The 24271-nt window shown below is 38.7% G+C and overlaps 1 protein-coding gene across 2 annotated transcripts in view; it reads left to right on the forward strand.

Moving 5' to 3' along the window:
• The window catches only part of DCBLD1 (discoidin, CUB and LCCL domain containing 1), a 102844-nt gene that overhangs the window by 17711 nt on the left and 60862 nt on the right, over positions 1-24271 (forward strand). For both annotated transcript variants that reach the window (XR_003567935.1, XM_027848683.1), the window contains exon 2: positions 16547-16759. Coding sequence is in view for 1 of the 2 variants with exons in the window: in XM_027848683.1 (XP_027704484.1) it covers positions 16547-16759 (213 nt within the window). In the remaining variant the exon portion in view is untranslated. The remainder of the gene's footprint in view (positions 1-16546; positions 16760-24271) is intronic.

The following is a 24271-nucleotide window of genomic DNA, read 5'->3' on the forward strand; positions in this document are numbered from 1 at the left end:
CCAGTGACTGACCTGCCCTGGGGAAATCAGATAGTAGGAGTTACCTGGGAATGAAAGTTTGTAAGTCAGCAGATGGGAGGTGGTGGAGCAGACAGAGGAGGGAAGGGGAGTAACTAGTGAAACAAATTCTAAGTAGCTTACTATGGAGTTAAGTTTGGTTATGGAGGCCAGGGAGACCAAATTAGGAAAGATGGACCGAATGGGTAGGTATCAGTTAAAAGGCTGTAAGTCCAAAAGTGTGAGGAAAAAAAGAACATAGATTGCATGCTGGCAGAAAACTGGGAAGGATAGCTTCCAAACTAAATGTGATACTGGGTTACAAAAGATCTTGACAGCCTAGAATATTGGGCCAAGTCAAAAAAGATGATATTTAATAGGAATGGGAGAAAGGAAGATTAGAGAATAAACATTTATTAAGTACCTACCGTGCCCAGCACTGTACTAAATACTTTACAAATATCTCACTTGATAATGAATAAATGTTAAGGCTTACACTGGAGTTTAAAAAAAGTGAACTTTCCAAGTTCAACATAACAAAGGTATGTCTAGACTGTAGTTTGTCTGAAAAAGAGCTGAGGAGCTTAAAGGATCAAAAGCTTGGTATGACATGATAGCTGCCAGGGAAACTAATACAATCGCAGGCAACATTAAGAGAGGTCGGAGTGTCCTGGTCAAGGCCAGTGGTAGCCCTACTTTCTTCTGCCTTGGTCTAAAACCGTATCTGGATATTCAGTTCTAGGCAGCACATGCTAAGAAGCATATTTAAAAACTAGAGAACATCCAGAGGATTACAACTGGGAAGAGGAAAGACCTCAAGCTCAGGCCATGTGAAGATTGGTTAAGGAACTGGGAATATTCTAGAGAAGAGAAAATGGGTAAGGAATGTGCCAGGTGAAAATCCTGCCACAAGATATAAGTGTTAGACTTAATTTGCTCAACTTCAGAGGGCAGAACTAATAGCAATGGGTGAAAATTTGAGAGGTAAATTAAGGCTTGATGTGAGGGAAATGTTTCTAATAATTAGAAATCTCCTGAAAGAGGATAGGGTTTCTTTTCTTCACTAGAGATCTTGAAGCAAAAGCTTGGATGACCACATTAGAAATAATGTAGAAGGAAGTCTTATTCAAGTAAAGGTTGGCCTTTGAGGTCCTTCCAGAGGGACATGTGATCCTGAAGAAGCAATTTAGTGGTATAATAGCTGAGGTAGAAGGAAATTCAGTAGGTAGTTGGAAAATAATAAAAATAATGATAATAATAATAATAGCTAGTATTTATATGGGGCAGCTAGATGGTACAGCGGATAGAGGGCCAGGCCTGAAGTCAGGGAGACTCTTCTTGAGTTCGAATCTAGCCTCAGACACTTACTAGCTGTGTGACCCTAAGCGAGTTACTTAACCCTGTTTGCCTTGGTTTCCTCATCTGTAAAATGAGCTGGAGAAGGAAATGGCAAATCACTCCAGTATCTTTGCCAAGAAAACCTCAAATGAGGTCACAAAGAGTCAGACACAACTGAAAATGATTGAACAAAAAAACATTTAATATGGCATTTTGAGGTTTGCAAAGTACTTTCTATAACTCAGGTGCTATTATTATCCCCATTTAACAGATGAGAACACTGAGGCTAAGAGAAGTTAAATAACTTGCTCCAAGTGACATAGCTACTAAATGTCTGAGACAGGAATTGAACTTGGGTCTCCTGACTCTATCCACCTATCGTCCTGGGAATATGGAAACTGGAACTTAAGAGGAATGGTTTCTGGTGTTACTTCCTTGCTCAAAAACATTCAATGCTTCCTTTTTTGCTTGTATAAAATGAAAAAAAAACTAAAACTAAAAACCTTCTTTAAGCTGGCATAAAAACACACCCACCCCCTGGTTCCAACCCGTTTTCCAGCCTATTTTGTTGTATGCTCCCCTTCCTGCATACCACATGCCAGCCAGAACAGCTGCCTGATCTTGTCCTGCACTCTCCTCTTGGTACCTTCACATCAGCCATCCTCCTATATCCGTAATTAACACCAGGAGGAAAGTGTAAAGAGAGGAAAGCCAAGGACAGAACTTTGGAGGTCAGTGACATGTAAGAGACAAGAGGAGAATGAACCAGCAAAGGCACCCAAGAAGGGGTTGTTGAGAGAGGTTAGAGGAGACCCATGACAGCACAGTGTCACTGAAGCCAATGGCAGAGAAGGAATATCAAAGGAAGGGGTGTTTGCATCCTTAATCAAGAATTCCTGGATTATCCTTACCTGGCTTTATAGTAATATCCATGACTTTCTGGACTCAAGGGAGAGAAGTGACCCTTTTAGTTATAGTTCATTTCAGCCAAAAGTTGAAAATATGCATGTTTAAATACTGGAAATAAATTTAGCAAATGTACTACTTTATAAAGACGAGGGAAGATTCCCATATGTGTCCACATCTCTTTTAGTGAGAGCAGCTTGAATATTGCATCAACATCCTGACATTATTATGAATAAAGGTCAGCCACCACTCTTCTGACTTCCTCATCCTGAGCATCTATTAAGCAGAGACAAACAATTGTCTTGGACTGATCACTTTGTGCTCTTGTTTTTTTCCATCCTATCTTTTGTCTGCAAAATTACCGTTAAATCTCTCATGCAGCTAAAACTAATTAATGCATCTTAGGATGTTAATGATGAAAACATGGGCATGGTGTAATAGTAGGAAGGGGGTAGGTGGTGGGGGGGGGATTTGCGGCTTCCTTCTGAGGACTAGTTTAAAGAGAGTGGTCACAATTTCAATGTTATTTTTAGAACTCTAAGATCAAAGATGTCCTCTCACCAGAACTTTGGTCCTAGGACTATGTGTTTGGAGGATTCTTTTGTATATAGTTCTTAGACTGGCCCAGCACCTTGTGAGCACTAGGTAAATATTGTCATAAAAAAGTTATTGGCACTGAAATTTTTTTAACCTGGCTTCAAATCTTTTTTTTATTTTATTTTTTATTTAGTATTTTATTTTCCCCAGTTACATGTGAAAACAATTTTTAACATTCAGCTTTAAATCTTTGAGTTCCAAATTCTCTCCCTTTCTCCCTCACCAACAACCCCCCTCATTGAGAAGGCAAGCAATTCAATATAGGATATACATGTGTAGTCATGACCCAGAATTTTTCCAGACCATCTAGAACAGGTTCTTAACCTTTTTTGTGTTTTTGGACCCCCCTTCTCAGAAGAAGGTTTTTAAATGCCTAAAACGAAATATATTTTCAAACAAAGGAAACCAGGCATGTTAAAGTACAGTTATCAAAACTTTCAAAAAACAAGTTCATGAACTTCAAATTAAGAACTCTCTTATTGGAGACATTTAGAAAGTGCCATTTGTGCCAGGCACTGTATAAGGCATGGGAGATACAAATACAAAAAAGGAAACAATCCCTGCTTTGAAGGAGTTTCCATCCTAACACAGCCTACAGGATTAGGAAATGGAAATGTAGAATATGTGACTTGCCTAAGGTCACACTGCAGATTAGTTACTGAGCCTGGCTTAAGGACTACATGTCCTGACTTCGAATTTTCCATTAATTTGGTGCTATCCTTTTGGCATTATTGTTAGTGCCTGTTGGAATGTAATTTTCTCAATATTTGAGGAATTTAACTGTAAAAGCATTTCATGATAGATACAAAATTATTTTGACATCTTCCAATGAAAGTCTCTGCAATTTACAAATACTTATCTAACTTTCCATAGCTAGCATCCATTGGACAGTGTCAAGGATAGTGTCAAGATAGTTGACATTAAAATTGAGTATTCTTACAAATAGCTATCCCATGTACATCAACATGTAATTGAAAAAAAGAAAAAAACAATTGCAAGGAACTCTTATTATAAGACAACATGGATTGAGAGTCAGGAAATTTGGTTTCAGTCCCTGCTCTGCCACTGTAAGCTGTAGAGTGAGACTGTTGGCCTAGATGATATGCAAGAGATCTAACTTTCTGTTTTTCTCTAAGTGTGGAGATATCTATCTAATGTTTAAAACAGAACCTTCCTTTATTCTCACTTATATAGAAGTGTCCTTGAAGTAGGCTTATGGATGGGCTCAGTAAAACAAGTTTCATCTCCACGCTTTTAAACCTCTTTATTCTTGGATGGTACTTTTAGCTGATAGGAAGTCTTACATTACAAATATACCATCGATGATCTTTTGATTTTACTTTAATTTCATACTGTTTTTCATCTGTTGAGGTTAAAATACCATACCCTTCATTAGCTCTACATCAGTTTAGTGAAATTATTGATGTTACTGAGAGCAATCACAGATAGAGGGGGTATGACTTAAAGAAATTCTCAGAAATATCTGCTGAATACCTGGTTTCAAGTCTATGGCCACGGTCTTTATGGTCTTTTATCTCAATAGAGTCGAGGGATCAGAGATTTGGAGCTAAGAGGGACCTGAGAGTTCATTGGTCATAGGATCATGAACATAGAATTGGAAAGGGTTGTAGAGGTCATCAAGTTCAACTCTCTTATTTCTTTCAGAGAGGGAAAACCGAGGCCCAAAGAAATTAATTTGTTGTTGTTCAGTTGTTTTCAGTCACATCCAATGCTTTGTGACCCCATTTTGAGATTTTCTTGGCAAAGATACTGGAGTGATTTGCCATTTCCTTCTCTAGCTCATTTTATAGAGGAAGAAACTGAGGCAAACAGGGTTAAGTGACTTGCCCAGGGTCACACAGCTAGTAAACGTATGAGGCTTGGATTTGGACTCATGAAGATGAGTCCTGTCTTCAGCACCCAACCATTGCACTCACCTAGCTGCTTTAAGGTTTGCAAAATGCTTTACAAATATTATCTCATTTTATCCTCACAACAACCCTGGGAGGTAAATGCTGTTATTAATCCCATTTTACAGATGAGGAAACTGAGGCTGAGAGAGGTCACACAGCTAGGAAGTATCTGAGGCTGGAGTTGAATTTCCTGACTGCAGGCCCAGTGCTCTATCTACTAAAACACCTACCTGCCTCCATATATGACATAGAAATAGATAGTTAAATGGCAGAAATTCAGACCCAAGTCATCTGACTCCAGATCCCCTGTGTCACGACATATATACCCCACACTTTACAGGCTGCTTTCCTAGTCAAACAAAGAGCCCTATAATAAGATGCATTCTCCCCGCGGTTGAAAAGATCCTCATCATCAAGAGCTCAGACTTGATCTCAGACATGGGAAAAAGTTTTCTCCCACCCACAATGACTTGAATGTCTTAGAAACTTGCTGCAACTTGAATGTTTCAATAGCAGTGAAATCATGTTGCTTGAAATGGCTTTTATATTAGTGTATTAGTAATAACTTTTCTCTCTAACCCACTTAAGAGTTAATTCAATAGAGGTGAAAAAAAAACGACTATAAACAGACTAGCCATTCCATTGGTCCCAAATAATTTCCCATTAAAGACCCCTGAGTTGAAACATTTTCCTTCTAAATGCCCTAGTTAGAATAGCTGACTTAGGAGTTATGCTCTCTAGTCTTGCAAAACTTATGTCTCACTCAGGTATGGTTTCATTTGTTCCACTCCCTTTTCCTGTTAATGGAATATGATTTCTTATCAAAGGGAAATAGTGTTTTAAGGAAGTTATTGTTTTCTTTTCTTAGTGGGTGGAATTAGAGTAGATTAAATAAACTTGAATATCACTGAGAACTCAATTTTGGATTTTATTAATATTGCCTAGCCATAAATGTCAGTTTAGCACTCTGAGAGTAAATTTTATTAAAGGTTGAAAGGTAAGGTTTAATCCTTTGGTTTTTAACTCTTTTAAGTCTAGGGGGAAAGGAGAATAACCTTCCAAGGACGATTGATTTGGATGTAAAAAGTATCTTAGAAGCCACCTAGTCCATCATTGACCCCTCATTCATTAGATGGGGCAACTGAGGTCCAGGGAGTAGAGGTATTTGCCCAAGATCACACAGGTATTAGGTGGCCCAGTAGGGATTCAAACTCAGGTCCTTTTGGCAGTATTTAGTGATAAATGGCTAAAACAAGAGGAGAAACGTTGTGCTGAAATGCTCTGACTACTTTTTAGTCTATTTTATAAGGTTCATACTGGAAAAAAAGCTTTTTCATGTCACAAGGCATATTGGGGTAATTTTAAAATTCTAGTGAGGATTTTGAAGTTTTCTAAACAAAACCTCACAAATTCAACTATCTCTCTAAATTGTTTTAAGAAGATTATGAGGAAAATAACTAGTCTACTGTGATTAAATTGATATGAAACCATGACAGCCTTGGAAACCCAAAGATGGGGATGGTGGGGAATGGGATCTAACCTAGAAATGTGCTTCTTCATGGGCGGTCAACCCATATGTTCTAGAATGGGGAGGACACTCGGCTATAGAGTTTGGAGGAAATAGAATATACTATAATCTTTGGCTGCCAGGGCAAATGGACCACACAAGTCATTGAGAAAATACCATCTAGGAAAAATCCTATGGTGTCTTTTTTCCCTTTCCTCCCTTATTCCTCGCTCCTGTTTGTTTTTGTTTTTTTGGTTTTTTTGCTCTGATGCAGGAAAAGTGAGCAATTTATTCTCATTAAATAGTCCATTACTTGAATTGTTCTCTCTTCATGCCCATCTTTCTGGGGAGACCAGAGAAAGCTTGAACTTAGAACACTTGCCCTTTATAACAGAGAGATAAATGTTATGAAAATATGTGAAAGGATTTGTCAAAGGGCAAGGGTCAAAATATTTCCTGTAAATATATTTAAGCACATGGAAACATGAATGAATGAAGTGAAAAAAGAAGCATTTACTAAGTGTTTATTTTGTGCCTAGCATGGTGATTTGTAATTCAATGGGAAAGAAATACTAAAGAAGAGTCTGTCTGTGTCCTCCAGGTGTTTATATTATAATGGGTGAGACTACAGCTTAGTGGAGTAGTGACCTGGGAGGAGGATTTGAGGGGAGGGGGAATCACCTGGATTGTGGGGGTGGGAATGGGGGTAGATGGACACACCTTATTCAGGAACAATGCTAGAGTTGATTTGATCATGCTTCCAGAACAGGAGGGGCTTGGTGAGGAAGTTGTAGAGCAAGCTTTTGATGACAGATTCACATGAATTTCCTCATAGTTGAGAATAATATACTTAAATATGGTTTTGTTTTTGTAATTGTGAAAAAATATCACAGCCTCAGTTTCCTTATTTGTAAACAGAGGGCAGCAAGTATGATTTTTGGTAGCAAAAACTTGGAAATAATTTGGTTCCCCTGGATTGGACAATGACTGAAGAAATTGTGGTATATGAGTGTAATTGAATATTATTGTACCATAGGCAACAAAAATATGAGGAATTAAAAGAAACATGGGAAAAGTTGTATGAACTGATGCAGCATGAGGAAATCTGAACCTAGGGAAAAACATGCATAATGACTACACAAATGTACATGCTTAGATTATTTGCCATGACCCATGGTCAAAAACACCTCCTCTCAGTAGAAAAGTGGGGGAATCGCTAGTGTGGAATGTTGCATAGGCTTTCAGACCTAATTGCTTTGTGGGTTGGATTTTGCTTGACTTTTTCTGTTATAAAGAGAAGATTCAACTGGGATGGGTTCGGGAAATGATTGTGATATAAGAAACTAAATGAATCACTAATTTTTTTTTTAGAAGAGATGTATAGTGAAAAGAATGTTTAATCTGTGTCAGTTTCCTTATCTGTAAAGTGGGAATAATAATGCTTTTATGACCTTACCAAGTGGTTGTGAGGATCAGATGAGAATATTATGTGAAACTGTTATGTTTTAGAAAGCATTATATAAATGTGAATAATAATAGTAGTTATTTAGCCACTCACTGCTACCGCATAGCATGGAAAGGGTTTATTTTTGCACTGAGAGACCCTCTTTCCTGAATGAATAATTTAAGTTCTGGTGCAAGAGACTGGAGATAAAGGTTAGCTGTCACTTCTAACTCTACTTGTTTAAAATTGAACTTATTATCTGGCCCCCTCCCCCAATCAGCTCCTTCTCTGGACTTTCCTATTTCTGTTACTGTTCTATTGAATCGTTCATTTTCTTTCAGGCCTGAGAATTCGGACTCATCCTTGCCTACTTCTCCCACATCTAGTTACCAAGCCTTTTTTATTCGTGGCTTTCAAATTCAGTTTCCTCTTGTTGAAGTTTTCCTTTAAAGTTATTTGCCTCTCCTTTCTCTTTACCACCAGGCTCAAGCCTTTTTCTCTTCTATCTGCCTTCCAGCTAATCTCCTTCATTCCAGAAGGTCCCTGTTGCAATTCATATTGTATAGAGCTGACAGATTTAATTGTTGGGAGCCCTGTGACCTCTGACAGGCAAGTCCAGAGAATAGAAAGAGGCTCAGAAGGGGTTGCACCTATGATCCAGATTTATCACTGTCCAGATTTTTTTCAGTGTTCTCTGCCTAAGACTTTGGGTAACTCACAACCCAGCACACATGATTTCCTAGGCACAAAACAGAACACTGAGGGGCACAGAGAAAGTCACATAAAAACAACAGACTTCCCAGAACCACACTATCACCGACATTTCACCTGGCTCACCATTTCTTTCTCCGTATGAAACAAATAGCTTTGTAATCAATCAAGGACCCCTTTGAGGGCTGGGCAGCAACAGCTTGCCTCAGTGAACTGAATCCTGCATTAGGAGCTAAGAAGACCTGAGGTCAAATCCTGAAAACTAACTGTGTGATCTCGGGGAAAGTTACTTATTCTCTCCAAGCTTTATTTTCTTTATTTGTAAAATGAGGATAATGTAACAACTACCTACCATCAAATGAAGTAAATCGGCTTTTCCAGTCTTAATGCACTATGTAGATACTAGCTATTATTTCAAAAATTAAACAGTCCCTGACCTCATGGAGCATACATTCTATCAGTGTAAACAATATGTACACATAAGTATATCTACAGTAAATACAGAGAGGGAACACTAGCAGCTGGGGGTAGGAGAAAAAAATCTCATACACTACATAGTCAAGTGCGTGATCTAAGCTTTCAAGGAAGCTAGATATTTTAAGAGGCAAAGGCAAGGACACAGTAAATTCCAAGCATACAAGGAGGGTGTGAATTTGCGTGTGGGGACGCAAGGGGGGTAGTGGTGTGTGCAGTGTTTCAGTCTTTATAAATGCACAAAAATGAGAAGTGGGATATCATATGTGAATGGAAAAACTTATCTTCCTGAGTTCAAATTTGGCTTTAGATACTTACTAGCCGTGTGACCTTCGACAAGTCACTTAACCCTGTTTGCCTCAGTTCCTCATCTGTAAAATGGGCTGGAAAAGGAAATGGCAAACCACTCCAGTATCTTTGCCAAGAAAACCCCAAATGGGATCACGGAGAGTCACACACAACTGAAACGACTCAACAATAACAAGAGTATACAAAGAGGACTGATGTGTAAAAAGACCAGGTTATGAAAGACCAGGAGGGGAAGGGGAAGAGAAATAAGAATTTGTATAGTGCAAACTACTACATTCCAAAAACTCTGCTAAGCACTTCTCAAGTGTTATTTCATTTGATCTTCACAAAACCACAGCAAGACAGGTGCTATTGTTTCCATTTTACAGTTGAGGAAACTAGTTTTACAGTTGAGGCAAACAAATTCAGTAACTTTCCCAGGGTCACACAGCTAGTAAATGTCTAGGGCTGGACAAAGGCCAAAGTGAGGAGTTTATGGTTGATCCTAGAGGTGATTGGGAGCTTCTTAGTCAGGACAATGATATGGTCAGACCTGTGCTTTGGGAATATCACTTTGGCAACTGTGTGGAGAAATGGAGAAGGCAGTCTTATGTTAGGGAGACTTATCAGGAAGCTGTTTCAGCAGTTTAGGAGTGATGTAACAGCAGTTCAAGGGACCAGGCCAGAAGTTTTGGGTTTTTTTCTGCTTTTATCAGCTCCTGTAGGCAGTCTCAGAATTGGACCGAGGCTGATACGGTTCTCAGTGTTATTTCCTGTAGCTACTACTACTGGTCTCTACTACTCAGATGACCTGTCTTAGGTCCCTGGACCTGGGAGGTCATCCAGTCCAATTCCCTCGTTTTACATATGAGGAACCCGAGTCTCAGAAAGGTTATGTAATTTGCTCAAAGTTGCTAGATAAGTAGAAGAGCCACGATTTCAATTTCGGGCCTTTAATTCTAAATTTGTCACTTTTTCTTTCTTATCAAATCTAGATTCTTCTGGGTCTTCCATTTACCTTCCCCTACCCTACTCATCCAATTTTTTGTCTCATTCTTTCCAATGTACTTTGTTTTGTGTTTAATTTTTTTTCAATAAACAGAAATCTATTTTCTCTTCTTCTCACCCGTTTTTCTACCCTTTTCTCCCCCCAATGAAGAAGAAAAAAAAACAAATATGCATAGTCAAGCAAAATAAATTCCCACATTGGCCATGTCGAAAAAAAATCTATGTCCCTCTCTTTACCCTGAGTCCATCACCTTTCAATCAGGAAGAGACTAGAAAGTTTTATCACGAGTCCTCTGTAATTGCAGTTAATCATGGCATCAATCAGAGTTCTTGTTTCTTTCAGAATTAATTGTCTTTACAGTGTTGTTATTATATAAATTATTTTCTTAGGTCTACCCACTTTACTCTGCATCAGTTTATACAAGTCTTTCCAGGTTTTTCAGAAACCCTCCCCTTCATCATTTTTTCTTTTTTTGGTACAGTAGTATTCCAATACATTCAGACCAAAATTTGTCTAGTCATTCCCCATTTGCTGGGCTGTTCTTTGCCTTCACAAAGAGCTGCTATTATTATTTTTTACATATGAATCCTTCTCCTCTTTTTAAAAAAATCTCTTTTCAAAAAAAAAATCTCTTTTCCCCAACTCACTTTTATGCTATCATAAGACAGTTCCCTGATGACCAGTCTTAAAACTGGGAAAAGTTAGCTTCAAGTTTTGCCTCTGATAGACACTAACTGTGTGACCAGAGGTAAGTCACTTAACCTCTCATAGCCCCCAGGGAACTCTAAGACAATAAATTACAGACTAGTTACAGATCCCCTTGGTGGAGATAGTACCTATACAGGTGAAATTATCCATCTGGACAAAACAACAACAACAACAAAATACACACAGTCCTCCCCCGACTGTCCCACAAACATAGAGTAGTCATTCTAGTCATTATGCCTTCATTATGTTATTCTTATCATCTTTACACCTAAACTGTGGGTGTATTCCAAAGAAAGATGTGCATATAGTGTGTATGTTTATGACTGCAAAGCTCTGTCAGGGGCCTTCTTTTCTTACTCTTTCTCATTTGGTTAACTCATTAGCTCTTTTGGGCTTAATTAATGTCTCTATTTGGAAGACACCCAGATCTTTAAATCAAGTCTTTCTGCTGAGCTCTAGTACTGCATTACCAATTGCCTACTGGACGTTTCCAACCACGTAACTTATAGGCATCTCTAACTTAACATATTCAAAACAGAGTTTATATTCCCTGCCAAATCCAGAACTTCCCTATTTCTGTCCAGGAGACCACCATTTTCCCAGGTTTTCAACCTCAGTGTGATGGTCAGTTTACTCTCACTTACCCATATATCTAATAAGATGCTAATCCTTGTCATTGCTGCTTCTACATCTCTCATATGTAATCTCTTTCTCTCCACTTAGGGCCACCACTCTAGCTGGCTCAGTCCCTCATCTCCTCTTGCCTGGACTATTATAATAGTTTCATAATTTATATCCTTGCCTCATGTTTCTTGCTACTTCAATCCATCCTATCCACTGCTTGCTAAAGTGATTTTCCTAAATGGACACACAGATTTTCCCATTTTACTGTCTTGTGCAATAAACTCTATTGGCTTCCAGTTACCTCAAGAATCAGATGCAAATTCCTCTGCTTAGCAGTTAGAGTTTTTTATAATGTCGCTCCAACCTACCTTAACAGCCTTATTATATATGACTCCATGGTCCAGCCAAACTTGTTTTCTTGCTTTTCCTCACACAGAACACTCCATCTCCCATCTCCCCCCGCCTTTTACCTGGCTGTCCCCCATCCCTCCTCAATTCACCATTGAGTATCCCTAGCTTTCTTTAGAGCTCAGCTGAAGGGTGCTTCCTTCATGAAACTTTTTCTAATTTCCTCTACCCAGTTGCTAGTACTTCTCCCTATTATTTTGTCTATTACATATCTACATGTGTATATTGTTGTTTGTCCTCCATTCTCAAAGAGGACCTTTTATATGTATGTATATATGTATGTATGTATGTATTTTCTCCTCCTATTGAATATAAATTTCTTAGAACCCAGCCTAGAGTCTGGCACCTAGTAGGTACTTAACAAATACTGGTTGATTGATTGATTGATTGCCTGACCTGGACAATGCTCCCCTTCCTGTCTATTTCTCTAAGTGCTGCCTGTCTAAAGCAATTATATAAATGTCAGCTGTTATTATTATTTCAAAGGCTAGCCCATCTCATCTCTTCCATGAAGGTTGCTGTGATTACTTCCCTCTGAAAGTTGCTTGTGGTCTGCAGCACACAGTTCAACACTTAATTATATAGTCTTATACATGCTTTCCAATAATCTGCTCACAGCATAGAATTATCCCAGAATGTCTTCTCTTTGTTGTGGACAGCCAGTTTAGAGCCTCTCCCAGGAAAACAACCCCTTGGTTTCTGTACACATCATCAGAAAGCTAAAATCTTGAGTTTGGCTCTTAGGTAGGGCCAAGGGAAAAAGGTTCAGTAAAGACCTGTTGAATTTAAGACATCTCAGTTTGGCTTCTTATATAGAAGGCTAGTGTTAGCTGTAGGGAAAATTGTGAAGTTTGTCTCTATTGCTCTCTCACTTCCCTTTCTGGCCCTTTCTATCCTTCAGAGCTCCTAATATTATCCTCCCACTCAAGAATACCCTCTCCTGAATTGCCCCGAAGTGCTCAGGACCGTGTTCTCCCTTCTCTCTGTTTGTCCTCAGTACTTCTTCATTCACAAAGCTTCAAATTAAATCAGTATAGATAACTGATAAAGATTGAGACTCATTTCCCTCATTCCCTGCTCCCCCTCAAGTGTTTCCTTACTAGTAAAAAAGAATTAGTAATTGGTAGAATTTCAGGCTTTCTGTGAGAGAGAATTTGGAACCAGGGGTTCCTCTTAAATTGTAATGGCCTACTCTGTCAGTGTGTTAGGCCTCCCCTTCCCCTACCCTACCCTAGGAGGAAGGATCAAGAAAGACTGCTTGTGGCTCTGTTCTGCCAGCAGTGAGGTGAGAAGAAAGAAGTTGATGGGTCGAGAAGCTGCTCTGAGGCTTGTTTCAAAACGTGAATTCTTAGGGACACAGGTAGCTGGTTCTCCCTGACTTTCTGGCAGTAGGTACCCACAAACTGAGTATTCTGGGAGGCCCCAAGTGTTGGGAACGAGGACAACATTGGTGAGTTCTGAAATCCTGTGACCAGTTTGCGTGGAGGCTAAATTATCACCTTACCTTGGCCTTGTGAATAACAAGTACTGGCTTGATTATTGAACATTAGTCAGGGCACTGAGAGGTCTGGCAGTAGGAGATTTCCTTATTCCATGTGTTAGACAGGGAGAGAGTGGAGCGGTAGTCATGGAATGAGGAGAGGAACGTAGAAGTGTAACAATCCATTTTAGTTGCTTGGACAGAGATGAATTTTCTCCTTTGCTACTTAAGGACACAGAGGGGGAAATTGTGTGTGTGTGTGTGTGTGTGTGTGTGTGTGTGTGTGTGTGTGTGTTGGAGGGAAAAAGGTTATTATAACTAAGCTTTAGGTTTAGATGCAACAAGCCTGGCTCTAGTTACAGGGTACAAGTGATGAAACCAAAGAGATCAGTCCGATTGACTCAGGCATCTCGTGGAAGAATGAAAACGAGAGTGTCATAGCAGAAACTATTCAACTGAGTGAGGAGAATGTACAGTCTCAGGTTCCCAGGGCATTTAGATGATAGATACGTCACCAGTAAAACTGGGAAGTCCAGTTTCTTGGGAGCCTCAGGTCTTCAAAGAGAAGAGCCTCAGAGTAGCTTCCTGCTCTATACTTCACTCTTCCCTCCCTTCCTCCAGATGACTCCATGCATGTTTGGTTCGGCTGGCTGTGTAAAAATATAATCATTTCCTAGAACTGTTTGTCATTTATATCTCATTACCAGGTAGAGCAAAAGCATCATTAAATTGCTGTCTGATTAACTTTTATGTGTCTTATTCGATTACAACACAATTTTATACCTATATGTCCCAGTTTTTAGAGTTTGTGGCTTCTAGAGGGTTCCCCAAAAGTCTCAGTTTAAGGTCTAATACCTTAAAGCTTCACTAAGACTTTTGGGACATCTTGATCTACCCACTCAGTCCTCAGAAAAAAATAATGGGAAGTCGAGTTTTTGTTTTTCCCTCACACGCATGATTCTCCTATCTCGTCCACTAAGTAATAAAAGCTCGTTGATGGCAAAGGAGATCTTGTACTTACACATCCGTCATTGGGTCTAGCACAGTATTGAACATGTAGCTCAATAATACCTTTTTAATTGATTTGTCCAGGAGCTATATAAAGAAAATAATCATAGCTGACATCTACAGAATGCTTTTCTCCTAACCTTGTTTTAGGCAGGTGATCCTGAAATTCCTATCCCTCTTTCATAGATGAAGAAAATGAAGTCCTTGGAGGTTTAATGACTTGCTTATAGTTATACAACTAATATTCATGTTCTCTTCCCTATACCATTTTACCTCTCAGTGAATGCTAACCTATTTGACATTTCAAAGAAATGTTGATAGTTATTTGGGGGGAGGGGAAGGCATTAAAATAGAAGAAAACAATTCAGCTAACTATTGGGATTTATTTCTTTACAATGTCCTTGTATAATGCTGGTAAATTTATATATCTTTAAAAACCACTTCCCCCTTCATTTGTTATTATCTTTCTTTAAAATAAACAAAAAGGGGGCATCTAGGTGGCGCAGTGGATAGAGCACTGACCCTGGAGTCAGGAGGACCTGAGTTCAAATCCGGCCTCAGACACATAACACTTACTAGCTGTGTGACTTTGGGCAAATCACTTAACCCCAATTGCCTCACAAAAAAAATAAATAAATAAAACAAATAAAACAAACAAAAAACCCAACCCTGAGAATCCTGTATCTAATCACAATCTTTATCATTCCATCTTTGTCTCTGCCTTGCAGCTCCTAACCTTGTTCTTCATCATCTTCTCAACCTCTAATCCCCCTACTACTCAGTTCTTTCCTAGGCCATCACCTCTACATTGCCTGTATTCTACTTCCTTCTCCATCTTGACTCCTAAACTGGTAAGCCAGTTCAACTTCATACTAAACTCTTTTCTCAGGTCCCTCATCCTCCTTATCGTTGTCCTGCCAAACTATAGCCTTTGATTACTCCAAGCATCCACTGTATTTGCTTCTATTCACATGTTACTCCATCAAAAAATCATGAAACCATGCTGACTGGGGCCACTACAAATTTATGTTACATAATCTCAACTGGGTCCTCACTGTAGCAAGGCAAGCCCTTTACACATCCTTAATTGAATGACTATCTTACTCAGCACAGCTGCTCTTCTAAAATATTTTCATATCTTCTTAGAGTTCCCATAACTCTCCTTCCCCTCAGTCCTCTCAGCCAAGAACCTTGCCACATATATCACTGGAAAAAAACTGAAACTGTTATGAGAGCTCCCTCTTCTTCTTTCTTCTTCATCTCACATCACCCTGATGTCTTCTTCACCCCTGTTTCATAGAAGCAATGGCCATTCTTTTTACCAAGGCATACTTCTCTATATGTCATTATCTTTTTAATAAAGTAATGTAATTAAATGATATATTCACCAGGGGATTTCCATGATCAGAGGCAAAGCCATTAAGGTTAGTTGCAGCTAGAGGACTTTTTGACTGGGCCAGAGGTTGCATCACTGTTTGTAGGGAACCCCATGTAAGTTCTTCCTACCAAAGCAGATCAGTGATTGATATGAAGTTTAGAGAATTTCCTGAAGTACTAAGAGATTTAGTAACTTGCCCTGCATGTTAGAGCCAAAATGTGTCAGAGGCCAGCCTTGAGCTCCAAGGCCAATCTTTTATCTTGCCACTCTCCTCTCTTTTGCCTAGAGCACTAAATTGAGGAAAAGGAGATCCAACTGAGGGCTTGCTTCAGAGTTACCTGTTGTCTAAATTGGGGTGACACATGTCACCTGGAGAGAATGCTAGTTAAAAAAAATAGAAAAGAGGGTCATCAAGGCATCTTTAAAAAAAAATGCAGAGAACAGGAGAAAGGCCAGGAAAAAGCACAGATAGGCAGGACAGCTTTGAAAGCTACAAGTTAAATTTACTATGTACTTAAAAAGAAAGGCAAACTGAACATAATAGAGATCTACAGTTTCATGTATAACCCTCTTTGTGAGATAAATGGAAATGCTCATTCTATTTGGTGTTTTAACTTCACAGTAAAAACAAAATTTAAAAAAAGAGTGTGGTGGCTTAGCCTATCAATCCTTAGCAAGGAGTTTATGAGCAAGAAATTTGTACTTTAAGAAATTCATACATCTTCCTCATTCTTCTAATCCTTTTTTTTTGTATAGGTGATGGATGTGGGCACATGGTGACTTACCAAGACAGTGGCACATTGGCATCTAAGAATTATCCAGGGACTTACCCCAATCATACTATATGTGAAAAGACCATTACAGTCCCTCAGGGGAAAAGACTGATTCTGAGACTTGCGGATGTGAATATTGAATCTCAGACATGTGAATCCAACTATTTGCGCTTCATCAGCTCCTCAGCTCTGTATGGTATGTAAATTAAATCTGGATTGATATGTTGTGGGGAAAAAGCAAGGGGACAGGATACTATCAATAGCTTAATCTAATTCAATTCAACAAGCATTTCTTTCCCATCTCCTTAATGCCAGACACCATTTTAGGTTCTAAGAATACACATGGAGATGTTGAGCAATTCTCTAATGGGACCTCTTAGAGAGATGTACTTGTCAGCAGAGGTCATGACTGTGGGTCAAAGGTAGGAGGACAAATTGAAAACAACAAAATGTATTAGCATGCCAAAGAAACTGCTGATAGCAGCTTCAACTTCCTAGAGTACACATTTAGTTTTTATAACTTGGTAGCCTTACTCCCACAGCCAATCAGCAGTATTCTACAGCAACTTAGAACAGATAAGTAACATGTTTCACAGGAGAGGGGAGGGTAGAGAAAGGAGGAATCATTCAAGCAAGAAAGGAGGGGGATTCTATGGGATATTTCCCATGCAGCTGGTAAGGTGTGTTATCTGAATAAGAAGACATACCCTGTTCAAGGGCAGGAGGCAAAGGGAGGTGACCAAATACTCCCACAATTGTGACAAACTATAAGACTGAGGTAACCATTTAGACAAGACTACACCTGTCTCTTATCCAAGGACAATAAATATTTTTATTACAACTGTGAATGAGACCACCTACTTTATATAATTTGTTATATTTTATTTCTCCTTACTTTGCACAGCTAGGCCACCAGGAAGTTGGGGGATTTCTATACTCAAGGTGTAGTGGAATGATTGTGGTCCCTATTTTTCCTTCACAAGACAGAAACAAAACAAAGCCTGCCTGCAAGGAGCTTACATTCTCCTAGTAGGATACAAAAGAGTGGAAAAAGAATTTTGTGTAAGCCAGGGTTCTGAACTGTTTTTTTTTTGTCATGGACCCCTTTGACAGACAGTTGAAATGTCATGGACCCTTTTTCAGAAAAATATTTTTAAATGAATAAAATACATAAGATTATAAAGGAAACCAAAGATTATTAAAATATTATTTTTTCCCATCCAAGTTCACAGGCCCTCTGAAATCCTTCCATGTACCCCAGATTAGGAACCATTTAGTAAACTACATGAATAACCGGACTAGAAGCATATAATTCATAAGGTGATGGGGCAAATGCAATAAAGTAATAACCTAATATGTTTCTCAATTACTTTATTTTGTGTTTATTTACTTGTGGGTAAGAGAATTTGGTTGTAATATCTGTAAATATAGAAACTTCCAAAATTTGCATTTTTTACAAACCCTGGATTTAGCCTCATTCCCTTGATCTTTGTGGATAAGCTCTGAGGGTGGTGCCAAAAAGAACTAGACATTATGTAACCTATGACTCTTGGATGCTAAAGCAGTGAAATCAGCCTCATCCCTCTATAATCAGCCAGGCCCCCGGACTCCACAGACCCTTGCCTTGACCATCACCCAAGTGACTGCATGTACGCACCTCTCTTCCCTTCTCTGACTTTTACTGTAAAGAGTGACAATCACATAATCCCTGTGATTCTGAGTTGCAATCTGCTTTCGAGTGCACTCTGGCGGATAACTCCCTGTTTCCTCATATTCATCCTTGTCAAGCCCATCCCTCCTGTATTCCTACTCCACTTTACCTTACCCTTTCTGTCATACCCTCTGGGACCCCTGTTCTATTGATAACAAACCTGTGACCTCCTTCCAGAAGCATCTTCATATATATTTTGTATTTATTTTTCTATATATTTCCCCCCCTTCCACTACTCCCTACCTCCCCTCAAGTATAAAAAAGGTCCTTGAGGGGATCACTCTCAAAAATCTTGTTGGTTTTTTTTTTTCCCTTGTCTTTGTATCTTCTGTGTCTGCCTTATAGCTGCTAATAAAGACTTCTTGAGAAATTGGTGAGAAATATTAGAATTTAATTTGAAAATCCAATCTACATCTTGTAGACAGGTTCCTAGGAATCCTAAGGTATCCTAAGGCACTTAACAAATGTTTGCTAAATTTAAATTTAAAGATTTAAGGGAATCCTTTTTATATTTGCATAATTAATGTAAAATTATATTTTATATTACATTTACAGAGCTAAGTGAAATGACATATATTTCACTCAGCTCTGTAAAACTGTCATTGGCTGTTATGTAGAAGGTGTTAACAATCCTTCTTCTCAGACATGGGGACTACATGTTTACTAATAAAACTTGACAGGCCTTCCTTTTGTTCTTGGCCCAGAAATTTGATTTCTGTCCTGTTGAGTTCTCCCACACTTTGCAGGCCCAGACCAGTGATGAGCATATTCAGTTACTGAAACTTTCCCAGACAGACACCATGGAAAAAAAAATCCCTTAAGATTTTTATTCCTGGGCACTTTCTGTCTCAATTAATGACAGGCTGCTTAATTACTCCTACAAAGAGCTTCAAGTAGTTGGAAACTTATAAGGATGATGCTGTTTTCTTTTGGGCTGCATCTCCCATTTATGTTAAGTTGAAAACTCAGAAATCTGGGAATGCTTGAGGCTTCTGGGGCCAATTTGCTATTTAGTACTTCTCATCATCAAATGTTTATGAGCTTACTAAGAAGTGCTCTAAGAACAACATTAGCTAGGAAAATAGCTCCTATTCTAGGGAAGTGTTTGCATGTCAGAGCTTAAATGGAAGTAGAAAATGGTAAGGTAGGGGTGCCTCAGGGTCAGATCATGTCTCCTTTGGGAAAGCCTCCTTCCTCTCTTTTCCAGTCATGAGTAATTAATTAATTTTCATTTGCTGACAAAGTGGCAGGTATAATCTTCCTTTGCTGCCATCATATTGCCCAAGGCAGTGTGGGCGGAGTGAGAGTAACCAGAATGGTCAGGTCACACACTGTTAGGCAGGTTTCTGAGGTGAGTAATGACCGTGGGAGCTCTGGATAAAGATGGTGGGAAATATTGTAGTATATTTAAATAGAGAAAGGCACAGATCAACCAGGTGCCATACATGCTAGGTTTCAAAATAAACATTTATCTTATGGAGTACTTGATAAAATTCCTGAATTCCTGAAGTTTGGGGCCTAAGATGCTTCTAGTAAATATGTAATAGAACTGTAATTCACTTATAGCAATAAAAGCTAGTAAATTAATTATTAATCTTTCTCAGGTTCCAAAGCTTCAAAGCTTTGTCATTAACGAAGGAAGAAAATGATCAGACCTCTCTCAAGTAGGTTTTTGCTTGATGAGAGTCATTTAAGCTTATTATTTTCCATCCTTTACAGAAGAAAACATCCAGCATTTTTCAGAATTCTTCCATTTTTGTGGCTACCACAAAGGCTACCTTTGTATCAAAGATTAATTTCACCAATATTTAAATATTTTGGCAAAGTATCTCTTGTTAGTGTGTGTTACACAGTAATGAATCTTGATTGACAAAACCTCTGAGGTCAGAGCTTTTGACAAAGTCATCCTGGGGGTGAGGAGTCGGTTGAGAGAAGTTCTAGATTTGTTAGCACTGAGTTCTCAGATGAAGTGTATCCCAGGGGGAAACAATAGTGGTACTCTCTCAGATATAGGTAGCTCTTGGGGGTAGATCAGAACATTGGCCTGCCTCCTCATTCCTGGAGCCCATATGCCCTTGTTACCTAATAAACAATAATACTAATAATAGCATTTTTATTCAACACCTACTGCAGACACTGTGCTAAGTACTTTACAAATTCATTTCATTTTATCCTCACAACAATATTGGGAGGTAAGTGCTCTTATTATCCCCACTTACAGTTGGGGAAGTTGAGGCAAACAGGTTAAATGATTTGCTCAAGGTCACATAACTAGTAAGACCAGGTTTGAACTCAGGTCTTCCTGACTTTAGGCTCAGTGCTCTATCCACTGTACTGCCTTGTTATTACCTGGCAGCAGGATCAGCGCCCTCCAGGATATAGGCAGTAGACAGCTCTGTGTCACTAGGTAGAGATTTGTCCTGAAGGAGGTTTTGGAGCCATTGAGCCTTCAGAGCTAACATATTTCATCTGGAGGGAGGAGAGAAAGAATTCATCTTCTAGAATCTATCACCATGTTTCACAGAATTTCTACTTTGGTAATACCATTTGTGACAGCAAAGAGTGGTGTGATAACATGTCTTTTTTTGTTAATTAGAAGTATTACTGTATTCAGTTTGATTTTTGCTAGCTAGTTTCCAAATCTTTATTTGATATAACTTTGATATTTTAAATCCACTAACATTTTAAAAAATCAAGGGAGTTATTACATGTGGGGTTTGACTGATTTCTCTTTATGTATGTATATGTCAAGCTCTAAGCTCTGCAAAGGTTCATCAGTGAATACACTAAAAAGAGGCATTTTTTAAGGCCATATCACTGCGCAGCTTATTTAAAAAAAAATTTCACCCCATGTCAGCATTGTTTTGTACCTCTTGGCTCACATACTGAAAGCACTTTTGTAATTCACATTCCTAACAACAGAATGCACTATCAACAAATTTGACCACCCACACAGGCTTCACAGCAGGCAGTCAGAACTTGCCTTTGCTCTCTCATGTTACTGGGAACAATGAGGAGTATAATGCAGACACTATGGATTATTATCATTTTATTATGTGCTATTTCTTACAATATTACCAGATGGATCATCTTTAATACCTGAAAGGGGAGAGGATACAAAATACTTGGAACAAACCAGAAAAAGATACTAAGGAAGTACCAATAACCTATAAGCCTTCATTCACTTCTCTACAAAATCTAAAATCTTGGAGAATAATCTATGCATATATCGAGGGCATCCTCAATGAAGCTTTATTATAAGAGGGAATAGCTGGTCTTTATTTTATTTTATTTTATTTTATTCTATTTTTACTAGGCAATGGGGTTAAGTGACTTGCCTAGGGTCACACAGCTAGTTAAGTGTCAAGTATCTGAGGTCGGATTTGAACTTGGGTCCTCCTGACTCCAGGGCCAATGTTCTATCCACTGTGCCATCGAGCTGCCCCAATGGCCGGTCTTTCGCAAATGCTTTTCTACAGCGGATCCAATCTTGACAGTTATTGTTCTTGTGCTTGTTCATTTATTTCAGTTCTGTTCGACTTTTCATGGCCCTATTTGAGGTTTGCTTGGCAAAGATGCTGGAGTGGTTTGCCATTTTTTTCTCCAGCTCATTTTACAGATGAGGAAACTGAGGTAAATGGGGTTAAGTGACTTGCCCAAGGTCATATAGCTAGTGAGTGTCTGAAGCCAGATTTGAACTCACAAGAATAAATCTTTCTGATTCTAGGCCCAGCATTTTAACTACTTTGTCGTCTAACTGACTATATACAGAGGATATAAGATCCCATCGTACTTAGTGTCTGTTGACAATGAAAAAGTATTTAATTTGGTAGAGCAAGATGATCAAAGGATCATAGATAAAGAGCTGGAAAAGACGTTAAAGACCGGTTTCTATCATCCTTCATTTTGCAGCTGAGTAGACTGAACCCCAGGAAGGCTAAGTAATTTGCTGAAGGTCACATTTATAGTAAATGTAAAGAAGTGGGATTTGAACCAATGTTCCCTGACTCCAGGGCTGGTACTCTTTCCATTAAAGGCCCTCATCCAATAAATTGTTTTCCATGCATATATTAAAATCTCCTGAAAGATGTAACAACAGAAAACACCTTGTTCAATTATCCTCTGACTTATTAATATCAAAAGTCATGTTTTATAACTTTATAACATGGGGGTGCATACTTACCAAAGTTGTTTTCCACTGTCATGGAGGAAGTCCTGCTCAATGGCCAAATTGAAGAAGAATTTCCTATAGGTGCAAAGGCCTTCAGTGGCTCCTTTTTGTGGATGTCATTATGCTAATTACTTCAAGTCCTAGAATATTGCACAGCCTTCTCTATGGAACCCAAAATCACATCTAACTATCCACATAAGAAACCAAGTAGGTTAAAAATCTCTTGTCCAGACCATGAATAGATGGATGGGTATATAATCCATGGAGCTGTTCAATCAGTACATATGTTTTAGATAGGCAATGACCCAAGCCCAGGATTAAATCGGAAGAGGAGAATGGGCTAAATTGCTTTTCAAAAATTGTACAGTGCTTTCAGTGACCCTAAGTTTCTCACCTGGGCAGCTAAGTGGCACAGTGGATAGAGTGCTGCGTCTGGAGTCAGGAAGACTCATCTCCCTGAGTTCAAATCTGGCCTCAGACACTAGCTTTGTGACCCTGGGCAAGTCATTTAATCCTGTTTGCTTCAGTTTCCTCAAATATAAAGAGAGATGGAGAAAGAAATGGCAAACTAGTATCCAGTATCTTTGCCAAGAAAACCCCAAATGAGGTCACAAAGAGTCGGAAACAACCAATCAACCACAACAAAGTTTCACCATAAAATAAATTTCCATTTTTTTCAACATCAGCATTTTTCCAATAGTTTCATATGGCTAAGAGTCAAGTAATACCATATTCTCTAGAGAATTAAAATTATAAATCTCCCAAAAGATAAAGAAGAGCCACATCAATTAGCAAGCATTTATTAAGTGCTAACTATGTGCCAGGCACTTTGATAAGCAATGAGGTGGGCTCGAGTGTCTCCAACATATTACCAATAAATTGTATTTGAGAGGTAGCATAAATAGCATCATCAGACATATGACCAGAAAAGGAGATGAGGCAATCACGTAGTGTGCAGGATGGATAACAGATAAACAGATTCCATTTGTATCCTTGCATCGTCAAAAGATCTGAAGTAAGGCCTCCAACATAGTAGATAAGCTTCCTGTGGAGGATTTACAGGAGGAAATAGATAAGAGACACACAAAATGAGAATGAATGAATGGGGGCAGCTAGGTGGTGCAGTGGATAGAGCACCAGAACTAGAGTCAGGAGGACCTGAGTTCAAATCCAACCTCAGACACATAACACTCACTAGCTGTATGACTCTGGGCAAGTCACTTAACCCCAATTGCCTCACATACACACACAAACAAAAGAATAAATGAATGAAAAAATAATTTATTAAGTTTCTACTATGTACTAGTCACTTGGAGGTACAAAGACAAAGATCAGGCAGCTAGGTAGAGGACTAGCTGGATAGAGGACTAGACTTAAGGTCCAGAAGACCTGAGATCAAATCGTGCCTCAGACACTTAACCTCTGACTGTGTGACATCATATAACCTCTCCTGGCTTCAGTTTCCTCATCTGTAAGATAGGGATAATAATAGTATTCCTAGGATAATTCCTAGGATTATTGTGAGATTACATGTATAGCTCTTTGCAAACCTTAAAGTACAATATATATGCTAGCTATTATTTTTATTAATATTATTCAGGTTTTTATAAAGTGCCTCCTGTGTGCCAGGTACTATTAAGTGTTAAGTTAAAAAGAGTGAAACAATCATACTCTCAGTAAGTTTACATTCTAGAGACAGTAAGTACAAATAAAAATATATCCAGCATAAATATAAAGTGAGTAGTTTGGAAAGGAAGGTATTAGCAGTTAAGGGATCAATAATAACTTCTTGCAGAAGATAATGTCTACGCTGCATCTGGAAGGAA

This window comes from Vombatus ursinus, unplaced genomic scaffold (genome assembly GCF_900497805.2).
Source record: "Vombatus ursinus unplaced genomic scaffold, bare-nosed wombat genome assembly UNPS02006779.1, whole genome shotgun sequence".
Classification (NCBI taxonomy): domain Eukaryota; kingdom Metazoa; phylum Chordata; class Mammalia; order Diprotodontia; family Vombatidae; genus Vombatus; species Vombatus ursinus.